Source organism: Rhinolophus ferrumequinum, chromosome 16 (assembly GCF_004115265.2).
Source record: "Rhinolophus ferrumequinum isolate MPI-CBG mRhiFer1 chromosome 16, mRhiFer1_v1.p, whole genome shotgun sequence".
Classification (NCBI taxonomy): Eukaryota; Metazoa; Chordata; class Mammalia; order Chiroptera; family Rhinolophidae; genus Rhinolophus; species Rhinolophus ferrumequinum.
The window spans coordinates 64,579,332-64,591,355 of record NC_046299.1 but is presented as its reverse complement, the minus strand read 5'-3'; the positions used below and the strand labels follow the sequence as shown (position 1 = coordinate 64,591,355).

The following is a 12,024-nucleotide window of genomic DNA, read 5'->3' as shown; positions in this document are numbered from 1 at the left end:
CTCCTCTACCATCACTCCCAGGAGACTCTGCCTGATGCCGGTTTCCAAGAATGCTCTTTGAGGGGGTCCTGCTCTGTGTATCTGATTGTGGAACTGAGGTCACATGCCTGTGATAAAGATGTTAGGACACAAAATCTTAGGTACGGTGGGACTTGTACTGCGGCAAATTCTTCAAACTTGGTGTTTCTGAAAAGGCTGAGGGGCCACTGACTGTGACAAACATGCCCCTAACGTCTAGGAACTTAGAGTCCACAGCAGTTTAAATGAGCAGGTGACAGCAGAAGCATGCAGGAGCCTGTGGTGACCCTAGTGAATGGGGAGGCAGCCCTCCAAGGGAACAGGAGAGCTAAGCCACGTGGTATTGGGAGGTGGCAAGACTGGTTTTAGGGGTGGTAGACGTTTGAAGAGGACAACATGGCTGTGACCAGCTCTGAAGAGCTTTGAGAGCCAATTGGCTTCTTCAAGAGGCCTGAGCTTTCACCTGCGGGTGGAGGGAACCCAGGGTGGGATTTTAGGCACTGTAGCAAGCTGTGGGGAGATAAAATGGGATAAAACAGTGTTACAGGCTGAATTGTGTGCCCCCAAATTCATATGTTGAAGTCTTAACCCCCCAGGACCTCAGAATGTGATTGCATTGGAGATAGGGTCTTTAAAGAGTTGATTAAGTTAAAATGAGCCCACTAGCATGGGTCCCAATCCACTCTGACTGGTGTCCTCATAAGAAGAGGAGATTAGGACAAATGCACACGGAGGAAAGACCCTGTAAAGACACAGGGAGAAGGCAGCCATCTGCAAATCAAGGAGAGAGGCCTCAGGAGAAACCAACCCTGCCCGCACCTTGATTTCAGACCTCTGGCCTCTAGAATTGTAAGAAAAGTAATTTCTGTTGTTTAAGCTGCCCAGTCTGAGGTATTTTGTTAATGGCAGCCCGAGCTCGATTAACTCAGAAATGGAACATTCCTCAAATATACCAGCAGTTTCTGCTTGCTGCTACTCCCCAAAGCCATCCTCGACATGAGGAGGCCAAGAAGCCTTTTCTGGAAGACGACTGTTGAACAAAGAGAAGGAAGGCTTGCTTGATGCAGCAGGCAGTAAAGACTTGAGATTCAAGAAGAGTTTTAGAAAGTTCAAGCTGCTTAAGCCTAAGTGGCTTGTCAAGGAAAGTCGGCTGTGGGGTGCTGCTTTTTCATTCCACGGAGGTAGCTTGGGGCTGTCTGTTCTCTCAGAATAGACCCCAAGGGCAGTGCCCTGGTGGGCCTGCTGGCCTGACCCACTGAGTATTCTAACGCCTCCTTGGAGCCCAGCTTCACTACCTGGCTGTGTGATTGGTGTCCCTGAGCCTGTTTCTGTGTGAAATCAAGTTAGATACCATCCACTCAGCATGGGGGGAGGCTCAGGAAACAGGAGTTCTTTGCTCGCTCATGTCAAGGGCAAATGCATTTCAGGGGTGGAGATGGCTAAACACATAATTTATGAATAACTCATAAATCATCTGATGCCAGTTTCCTGTTGATTCTCAACCCTCTGTAATCAGCGTGTCCTTGGCACATTCTTCCCTAATGATGCCGGATGTGTTGTTACTGGCTCCTGTATAAATTTGCTATGACTTTCCCTGGACGCACTTGCCTCTAAGGACTCCTGCTTGTCATGATGGTAGGTAACTAACTGGTTTCATACATAAAGTTCAGAAAAGAAAAAAAATGAATATACAGCATATTCCTTATGTTAATGTACTGTGATGTGCGTTTCTGCTGGATACAATTGAATGGTAAATGTGACTTAGTTAAGACTCTTCTCTAGATTACCTGCAATTCAATGTGTAGTGTGTAATGAGAGTCTGCAAGCTTGGGAAACTCTTAATGCATTTAGCGCTATATATATATTCTCTAAAATCAAAGCTGTTGTTTCTTTTTCTTTTTTTAATTGGAGAATATTGGGGAACAGTGTGTTTTTCAAGGATGTCAACTCATTGTTTTTTCAATCTAGTTGTGGGGGCGGGGGGGCGCAGCTCAGCTCCAAGCTCAAGCCGTTGTTTTCAATCTAGTTGTGGAAGGCGCAGTTCACTGGCCCGTGTGGGAATCAAACTGGTAACCTTGTTGTTAAGAGCTTGCTGCACTCTAACCAATTGAGCCATCTGGCCACCCCCAAATTTGTTGTTTCTTTCAGGAATTTGGGATTCAATTAGGTTTCACTCAGGGCTCTAATTCTTGGGCCCTGAGTGAGTGATTTGTGAAATCAAACATAATTTCAGAGCTACAGCACTGCATCATTTTACAGATGAGAAATTGAGCCAGGGGTCGCACCATGAGCCTATGGGGAGCCGAGATGGAAAACCAGGTGTCCTCCTCTCTAGGCCAGGGGCTTCCAAACCCGGCTGTGCTGTGAAATCACCTGGGGGGCTCTGATAAATACTGATACCTGACTCCCACACCAGCCATTCTGAGATAATTGGTCTGCAGTGTGGCCTTGAGAATTGGATTTTCAAAAGCTGCCCAGGTGGTTTTAATGTTCAGGAAAATTTGGAAACCATCAACCCCTTCAGTGTATCATGTTGTATTAAGAAAGAATTTTGCATCAAAATCTATAAAACTCATCTAGGTCCCCTTTTTGTCTTTAATTCAAACTTCACCTTTTAAAAGTATCCTTTGCTAGAACCAGTGAAAGGGAACGAACTGGGCTGTTCTCGGGATGCAAAGAAGAGGAAGGAAGTGGCCGAGGCACAGGAGCAGGCCAATAAGGTTGGAGGATCCTCAGGGATGGACTCTGGGCCTCCCTCGGGCCAGGCCTCAAATACGGTGTCAGTGGGAATGGCAGGAAAACGGCAGCTGGGGTCCTCCTGCTCTCCTCAGACCCTCCTTCAGCCTCAGAGTGAACTGTGTAAGCTGCACATCTGGGAAGGGCCTGCTCTGCTTTAGACCCTGGATGACGCCTGACTTGTGGGAAAGACCCAAGGAGCAGCAACTTACCTAAAGGGACAGGATCTCTAGGGGCACTGCCAGCCTGCTTCACCCCAAGGCTGGTACAAAGCCACACCATCTAGAAAGTGTGACAAATGCCAGCCTCACGGCTGCACTGTCTCCTATGCCTGCACGTGTCAGGTGCTCAACTTCACTGAGTGCAGGAAAGGAAGCAAAGGAGGTGGGAGGAATTGAACATGGGAGCAGGAAGGGACGTCAGAGCTTCTGTACTAAGGTGGTCCTCAGCCCAGCAGCACAGCCATCACCTGGGAGCTTATGAGGAACTTCTGGGGATTCATACCCACGTTAAAACAGCGCTGGTTTTGATCATGTTTCTCGTACTCCTCACCTGGGGGATTTGGCCAAGAAGCAAAGGCCTTGTCCTTGTCCTTCTTGACCTTGAGACTGTGTGTTTGTTATTAGCAGCCTGGTGACTTTGATACCCACCCAAGTGGGAGAACACCTCTTCTTACGGGGAGGGAACTGAGGCAGAGACAGAGAGAGAGAGAAGAAAGAGGAGGGGAAGCACCAATGGCAGGCTATATGTGAGGTATTGTCAACTGGTTAATCTCAAAACTCCATCCTCTGCTCTCCCCTGTCACCATGTTTGGACTCCATCCCGGAGTCTCTGCTCAGAGCAGCAGGAGATCTGGGAGTTCTGCACCCCTCACCCCCCGTGGGCTGCAGCCCGGCTTGTGCCCACTGTCACCTCTGTTCTATGCCGAGGTGAAACAAGACCTCCAGGATTCCTGTAATTACCACCACTCCCCAGCAACATCCTTTGTGGATGAAGGGAGCAGAAATTCTGTCAACAAGGCTGGATTTGTTGTGGGTTTGTTGTTGTTAGTTTGTTTTGAGAAAAAAATTCAGGTTATACAGAATGATGAAACAGAGAGAGCTGGTGCAAACTTAAGTTCTGGTGTGAGCTAAATGTATTGAGGGTTTCTTGTAAGAATTGATTTTTGTTGTTGTTGTTATTAAACCAATACATTTCATTGTAGCCAATTTAGGATATAAGACGAAGAGCCCAGAGAAGAAAGTTGTCATAATCCCTCAGCTCAAAAATGACTTGTTAAAATTTGGCACAAAAGTTTTAATCTATTTCTGAGCATACTCCTCTATGTGTATCTTTTTACATCATAAGAATCACACTGTGCACACTGTTTTGTAACCTGTGTTATTCCACTTAATGATACATAGTGATCATTTATGTCATGTCATATTCTCTTACCTCCTCAGTTTACCAGTTTTTATTTTTTCTGAATCACCATGTTCTCAACCAGCCCTGTTCTTGGGCATTTTGGTTATTTCTATTTCCCCACTCCAGTGATCATCTTTGAGGACAAGCCTATCTCCTTCTCTGTGCTATTCTTCTTAGGATCAAGTCTTAGAAGTGAAAAGGTGATGTAAAATGTTGTAAACAGTTTTAAGAATTTGGATACACACAATCAAATTATGCTCCATAAAGACTGTTCCAACATACACCATCCTTGTGCATTTTACTTCCCATATATACCTCTATTTTCCTCTGAGTACTAGAAATCATTCTTGCCATCCCATTACAGTTCTATTTTATCTACATATTTACATTTATTGTGCTATCAGAAGTTAAACTTTTTCATGTGTTTGTTCATAATTTCTATTTATGCCTGTGTATGTGTTTGTGAAATGTCCCTTTATTTCCTTTGCCATTTTTCTACTAGGATATTTTTCTTTTTCCCATTGATATATAGAAATTGTTTATGTAATGATGTCGTTCTCCAAATTTGGTAATTGCTTTTTAATTTTGTTTATGGACTTACATAATCAAATTAATTTTTTTCTTTTTCTTTTATACTTAGAATAAAATTAATACTTACCTATATTTTCTGTGATTAGTTTATGATCTTTAAAAATTTTTTAAAGTAAAGTACAGTAAAGTAAAAAATTTTAAAACATTCAATATTATATTAGTTTCAGGTGTACAACATAGTGATTCAACATTTATATACCTTATAAAGGGGTCACCACAATAAATCTAATAACCATCTGTCACTGTAAAAAGTTAGTTTACAATCTTGTAAAAATTTAACCTTCAAATCCTCTTAGAATTTCTTTGTGTGGGAACTAAAGTAGGAAATTAATTTTGTTTCTTTTCAAAATAACCCACCACTTGTTCTAGTACTGTTTATTGAATGATCATTCTCTACAGATTTCAAAGACTAAGTTTATTTTATAATAAATTTTGATATGTATTTAAAAGTACACTTCCTGGGGTCTCTATGTTGTTCCTCTTACCTGTCTTTCTATTCTTATATCAGTAATGCACTGCTTCAGGTAGTATCGGTGAAAATTAATTTTAGACATCTTACAGAACAAGTACCCTCACCCATCTTCTTTTTGAAAAGTTTCCTGGAAATTCCCACATTAAAGTTTGTTTATTTAGCTTGCTCGTCTCAAAATGACGATAAGCATAACTTGATATTTTGTTTTTGTCCTGCAGATCCAGTGTCAGCTAGAGATGAACTGATAACATTCATTAGCCATCATTGATTCCTTTATCATTTAGAAAATGAAGTTCTTAGCCTCGTTTCTTTCCTTTAAATCATACATACTCTGCAAAGCAGTTAAAAAATCAACATCTACAAGGGTTTCCCGAATCTCCTCTGTAATAAAATAGCACAATATAACTGTTGGCCTATGATCTTTGACTCACATTTAGCTATTTTTCCAGTTTATTTTAGTAACTTGTCTTATTCCTTTGCTAGATTACTGTAGGGTATAAGCTCCACCTTTAAATCACCTGCCAGAGCCCAGCAGTGATCCTCCTACAGGCTGCTTAGTCAATGACTACCGTCTGAATTCATTGTTTCCTTTCTGACGTTTCTTTCTATTATAGAAAGCTTTTCTGGACAGCCTCACGATTTTCGCCACCTTCGTGACTTTATGCAATACCCAGTGCTATTTCAAGCCTAACACATACTTTCCAAATGATGTCTCTAATGGTAAGTTCTGGCTTTTCAAATTTATTATTTTACTGCAGCCCGGTAGTTGTAACCTTTTGGCAGATGAAGGCCTTTAAATCTACATGAGAAGGAGGGCTAGGGGCAGATATAGTACAATGAGGGACTTCAATTTGTCATTTATATAAGATAGTGGCTCTCACCCAAGCCCTATGAGAATCGCCTGGAGAGCTTTTGAAACCTACCAATGCTCAGGGCCTATCTAAGACCAGGTAAATCAGAATCTCTGTGGTACGAGCTGTACATTTAAAAGCTTTTCCATTGACTTCGTATGTGCAGCCAGAAAATCATCAATTATTCCAAAGCAGTACTTCTCAAACTTTAATGCACACATAAGCTATCTGAGAATCTTGTGAACATACAGGTTCTGATTCTGGGCCTGGAGCGAGAGAGAGAGTTGGCATGTCCAACACAGCGTCAGGTGCTACTAGTCCCAAAAGCACACTTGGACCACCAAGGATTAAAGCAGTGGTTCTCACCCTTGGTTGAACATTTGAATCACTTGGGGAGCTTTCTAAAAATATGGTGGCCTGGGCCCCACGCCAAGGGATTCTGATTTCATTTTTTCTGGGGTAGGAGCCAAGCATAGATTAAAAAAAAAATACCCAAGATGTTTTCCATGTGCACTTGAAGTTGAGAAGCAAAACAAAGGGAAGTGGGAAAATGAGACATTTACCCAGAGATAATACTGCAGAAAAAACTTGGTCCCTAGTACCTCTAAGATTGTAATAGCTATCTGATTAAAGAGGAAGGCCTTATTTTTCCTTGAAATGTCTGTTCTGAAATAAAATCTGGAAGGATTTAAGCTTGCTGTAAGAAAATATCAGTGGCATGAACTGGACAGTACTGGAATTTAGCTGTGGGTGATCACAGAAACACTTTCTTTAGATGCCTTCAGGATCGATGAGATTCTCCTCTGGGAGGGGTGCAGATGGCAAGGACTGGCCTGTATCCTGCAAGCCTTGTTCTGGTTGCATGACTTGGGGACTCCACTGACGATGCCACATGTATTATTTTAGAATGCAAAGAATCCAATGGAGTCACACACTCGCTGAACTCAAGGTGGAGGACTGACAACTGTGAGACGTGTTTTTGTAGCCAAGAAGGAATTGATTGTTGCAACATGTAAGTCGTTGCCAGCCAGGCTACGAGGGGATGTGGCTGTGGTTGTTGGGCTGCTTCCTGAGGTACAGCTGCTCCGTTTCAACATCCCATCCTGAGGAGGGTTTCGTTTTCAGTACTATTTCTTTCTTTTTTTTATTGTGGCACAACATGTATAACATAAAATTTAGCATTTTAACCATTTTCAGGTGTAAAGTTCAGTGGCATTAAGTGCATTCGCATTTTTGTACACCCATCTCCAACATCATCTCTAGAACTTTTTCATCTTTCCTAACTGAAGCTCCCTACCCAATAAATAACAACTCTCCATTCCCTCCCCTCCCCAGGCCCTGGCAACAATCATTCTACTGTCTCTATGAATCCGACAACTCTAAGTGAAATTGTACAATATTTGTCCTTTTGTGACTGGCTTCTTTCAGTATAATGTCCTCAAGGATCACCCATGTTGTAGCCTGTGTCAGAATTCCCTTTCTTCTTAAGGCTGAATAACATTCCATCACATGTGTAGACCACATTTTGTTTATCCATTTATCTGTTGATAGACATTTGTATTGCTTTCATCTCAGTCTTACTTCTTTTAAGTTGTTTTTGCAACTTGATAAATATCTTTATTATTAAATACCTGTATCCTGATGTGTTGCTGAAGATAGGAAAGGATACCTAAAGGTCTGAAGCTATTGTAAAGGTTATCTGGTCTTCACTTCTGCTTTGGACTGTGGTGATTTGTAAGAACAGGAGTGAGTCAGAGCACAGGCAGAGGGCATAGGGTGTGAGGGGGAAAGGATAACATGTACTCAAAACCCTAGTTTCTTCATTGCTTAAGTTTAAACTGTCAGCCCCAAATCACACAGATGTTTTCTGCTGGGTTGCTGTGGACACCAAAGGTCTAGTACGTGGGCTGATAGAAGAGAGTACCTGCAGTGTGATCCTAATTTTCTTGTTTTTTTTTTCCACCAGCTATGTCTATACAGCCACTCCACTCCACCTCCAGTCCTCACCCCCTGGCAAATTCCACTTGATGCCTTCACTTCAGCCTTAGCCTATAGTGTTTTGCAAGAACAGGAGTGGCTTTGATGAAAGAAGCATTGGTTAAACACAAACAAAGTAGTGTTTCTTAGATTTGCCTGATCACAGACTCATTTGGGAAGCTTGCTGAAAACAGCTTTCTGGGGCCCACTCAGAACCTACTGAATCAGAAGCTATAGGGACCTAAGGAATCTGAATTGTAACAGGTATCTCAGAGTTTTATGACACCACCAGAGAGTAGAGCAGCGAGCACTTGACTTAAATCAGAACATCTGAGTGCTACTGAGTAACTTTAAGTATCTGGAAAGTTCCGAACACATTTATTGAGGATGCTCCATGCTAAGTGCTTTATGGAACAGGAAAAATATCAGATTAGGAGACTTTCTGGCTGCCTGAAGCAGGTTCCCAGGTATTGCCTTGGCTGGGTCACTACAGGTGATAGCTGAACCTTGAATTTGTGGCTCCAGAAATTTGACACTGCGTTAGTATCATGTGTCAGTGTAACTCTGGAATTTGATTATATCAGCCAAGTTAAGGGCTAGTGAGCCTTTTCTCCCTGCCATTGCAGCACACCTCCAAAGTGGCCAAAGCTTCCATGTTACCAGGCTTTGACACGCCCCCACCTGGTCAGGGCTGCATCATCACAGCCATGTCAGTACCACCGTCTTCTAGGGTTCCCATGGACAGAGCGTAGAAAAGAGTGACGTGGGAAGAGCCTTGATGCCGGAGTCACAGTAATGGAGTCGGAATCTCCATTCCTTGCATACCTGCTGTATGACCATGAATATGTTTCTTAATCTCTCTTAGCCTCGGTTTCCTCATTGCAAAATAGGGATTATCAGGGTTTAATGAGAATTAAATGAGATTCTGCATATAAATTCAGTAACTTAACAAATATTGAATGCCTTCTCTATGCCAGTTCTGTGTCCGCTAAGCCTGGGACAGTAACCAACACCTAGTTGGAGCTCAAAGTACCACTTCCCTCTTTCCTTCCACCTCCCTATTCCATTTGGCACACTGTCCCGCATGGAGGAAAGGTGCACATTTCTCCCTACTGTTCAGAGCCAACTCCTTTCCCCTGTAATTGCCTCATAGCCTAACAAGTTGTTCTCATGATTTTTTTTTTTTTTTAGTACAGCAAAATACAGCTTTTGATTAAATTTTCTCTGGGAGAATTTTTTTGACACATTTTACTCTCTAAGGGACACTGTGCAGATTGCAAGCTGCCCAGTGGCCTCCCCACTACCCAGACCCCTGCCCCAAGTGCCCAGGGAAAATCTATTTCCAGTTCTCACTTTGATCACTAGATTACCCTTTGGGAGGAGGACTGAAATGTCTTCTTTGATTAAAATATGTCAAGGGTCACCTTTTGGAAGGAAACATTGTCACAAAGGGCTCTGGGGATGGCTGCTTCTGTGTACACGTTGGGCAGGGGTAATTTAAATCTGGGGTGTATGGATGGGTTCTGGGAAAGTACTGAACCCTAACATTGTTTGCTCCCTTGAATGTATGGGTGGACACCCCTGGGGAGAGGGCCCCAAGCTTTTGTCAGCATCTCCCTGGACTCCGTGAGTCTGGCCTGGAGTGCCTCTTTGCTCATGTTGGCTGAGCCAGCGCCTACTCTAATAGGTCCCCATGACAGAGATGGGACAACTGTTCTCTTTCTACATTCAAGCAGCAGTACTGCTAGCCATTACCTGATCAAGGAGCACAAGAAGAGTCAGGCTGGAACAAGCTGCTTGGCCCTAGAACTTGCCTTTGGACCTCTTAGAACTTGCTGTTGTCCTGTGCACACAAGATGGATCTCAGGAACAATGTCAGGGATGGTCTAAGTTTTCATAGCCCAGGTTCCACGAAGGCATCACTTAGGGGTTGCAAACCAAGGGGTGCCCTTAAGTTGGTGAAGGGCATCCTGCACAGTTGGAGTGTGGGCTGCTTCTACCACAGAGCCGGCCCTGAGGAGGCTGGGCATCCTCTCCCTTCTAACACGCCTTCTTTTGTCTCAATGACAGGGTTGCTAAACCGGTGAATTATGACACAGTCAAGTGTGAAAAAATCCTCAACAAGGAAACCTGCACCTATACAGTGGTGGAGCGGGAGGACCCAGAAAAGACTTGTGATGTCAGTGATTGGCTTGTATAATGTGCTTCCAGTAGGTCTGGGTCTCCCAGCCAGAGGGGGCCCTGGTCAGGCCTCCTTGTTCTATGGCTTCTAACAGTCTCTGATTATGTAACCCTTCCTATCAGTAAAATCATATTGAGCAAACACTTGAATATGTGTATACTTTCAACTTATAGATTATGTATGCATTGATATAATGCACATTATAAAGCATGCAAACATTTAATGGAGAGAAAAAATAAATATGAATAAAAGTCATTATTTTCCCTACACTCCAATAGATCATCGTACATCTCCTACTCAGGCACTGCTGTTTCTGATATAGCTGCACTCTGCTTGGCGTCCCTCTATCTGGTGAACAATTCAAAAATTAATGTGTCTTTAAAATGAATTCAGATTCCTTACATTCTTGGAGGTTTTATGTTTTTCCTTCCTTCCTCTTTTTCAGAGTGTCCTCCATGCTGTATCCCTCATATATCTCTATATTTGCCTTACGTTAAGGCAGGTTAGAGTGGAACAGCCTGGAAGAAGTAGCTGTGAGACCGACCACATGCAGCCTGATGGGGTATTAAAGGCCAAGAGCTCTGGCGTGCGGATGAGGAATGGCTTGCGTGCAGCATTCCAGTATCAGTTATTTCTTGCTGCATGCAGACCACCCCAAAAGTTGGGGACTTAAAACAGTGACAGTGCTGATCATCTCTTGCTTCTGTGTTGGAGAACATTTGTTCACCCAACAGGTCTTTACTGAGTGTCTTGGCCGGGCAGTGCTCTGGGCTGGGGGTACAGCAATGAACCAGAGAGACCAGGTCCCTGGTCTTCTGGGGCTTGGAGTCAGGTATGTGTGTATGTGACAGATCACAAACAAGCAAACAGTTTTCTGTTGAACAATCCATGGGCAATTGGTAAAGGGCTTTAGTTCTCCTCTTCCCTTTAACCCTATCTGTTCAAAAATGTTATAGGACTAGCTGAGCAATCCTAAGCAGGCCCCTTAGTTTTTTTTGGTCACTCTAAGATTAAAAAAAAAGTGCTTTGGTCAACTTTAGTGAATCTGCATCTGAGTTGAAGAGGGAATGGGGGTCAGGGAAGTTAAAGGTATGATGCAGTCTTGGCTCCCTCGGTTTGCGGCAGTGGTTAGGCTGATTACTTCCTCATGGGGCCTTTGTGGGCCTCTCCGACATTTTACACTGCCCCTCTTTCTCCACTTCCACCCACAGGCTATGACTGCCTTCTTAGCTTCTGCATCTGAATCTATGTTTCCTGGTGTTCTCAGGGGAGATTGCCTTGACCCTTGGAGGAGTCACTCTTGGGTGGTATCCATAAAAACCTATCGTGATCATCTTCTTTGTAAATCCTACTTAGATGGCCCTTTATCTTGCTGTGAAACATGGGGCACAATTAGCACCAAGTATGGGGACCTCTGTCTAAATGGAAACAGAAGGATTCCTATTTTAACACCTGCTCACAAATAAATGAACAACGAAAAAAACTCCAATGTGATAATGCCGCATTAAGTTGATCGTCATGAGGAGGTACAGAGTGGTGGGATGCAGAGTGTAGAAAACTGTGCTGTGACATGGTGCAAACAAACACATGCTTTGGAATCAGATAATGTGGCTTGGAATGTGGACTCTGACATTTATTTATTTATTTACTGAATTTTTAAAAAAATTGTGGGAACATATATATAACATAAAATTTACCATTTTACCATTTTTAAGTGTACAATTCAGTGGTATCAAGTGCATTCACATTGCTGTGTAAACATCATCACAATCCATAACCAGAACTTCCCATCA

General features: G+C 43.0%; 1 protein-coding gene across 1 annotated transcript; it reads left to right on the top strand.

The window, feature by feature from the left end:
- Positions 1-1,519: 1,519 nt before the first annotated feature.
- MSMB (microseminoprotein beta) lies at positions 1,520-10,380 on the top strand. The gene is made up of 4 exons (XM_033129784.1): positions 1,520-1,653; positions 5,836-5,941; positions 6,979-7,084; positions 10,120-10,380. Exons 1-4 carry the CDS (start codon positions 1,648-1,650, stop codon positions 10,247-10,249), a joined length of 348 nt encoding a protein of 115 aa, XP_032985675.1. The 5' UTR covers positions 1,520-1,647; the 3' UTR covers positions 10,250-10,380.
- The last annotated feature ends 1,644 nt before the right edge of the window (positions 10,381-12,024 follow it).

Excerpts from the sequence above, each read along its gene's own strand:
- MSMB (XM_033129784.1), top strand. Across the intron at positions 5,942-6,978 it reads TCCAAATGATGTCTCTAATG|AATGCAAAGAATCCAATGGA; the intron begins GTAAGTTCTGGC and ends GTATTATTTTAG. Across the intron at positions 7,085-10,119 it reads GGAATTGATTGTTGCAACAT|GGTTGCTAAACCGGTGAATT; the intron begins GTAAGTCGTTGC and ends TCTCAATGACAG.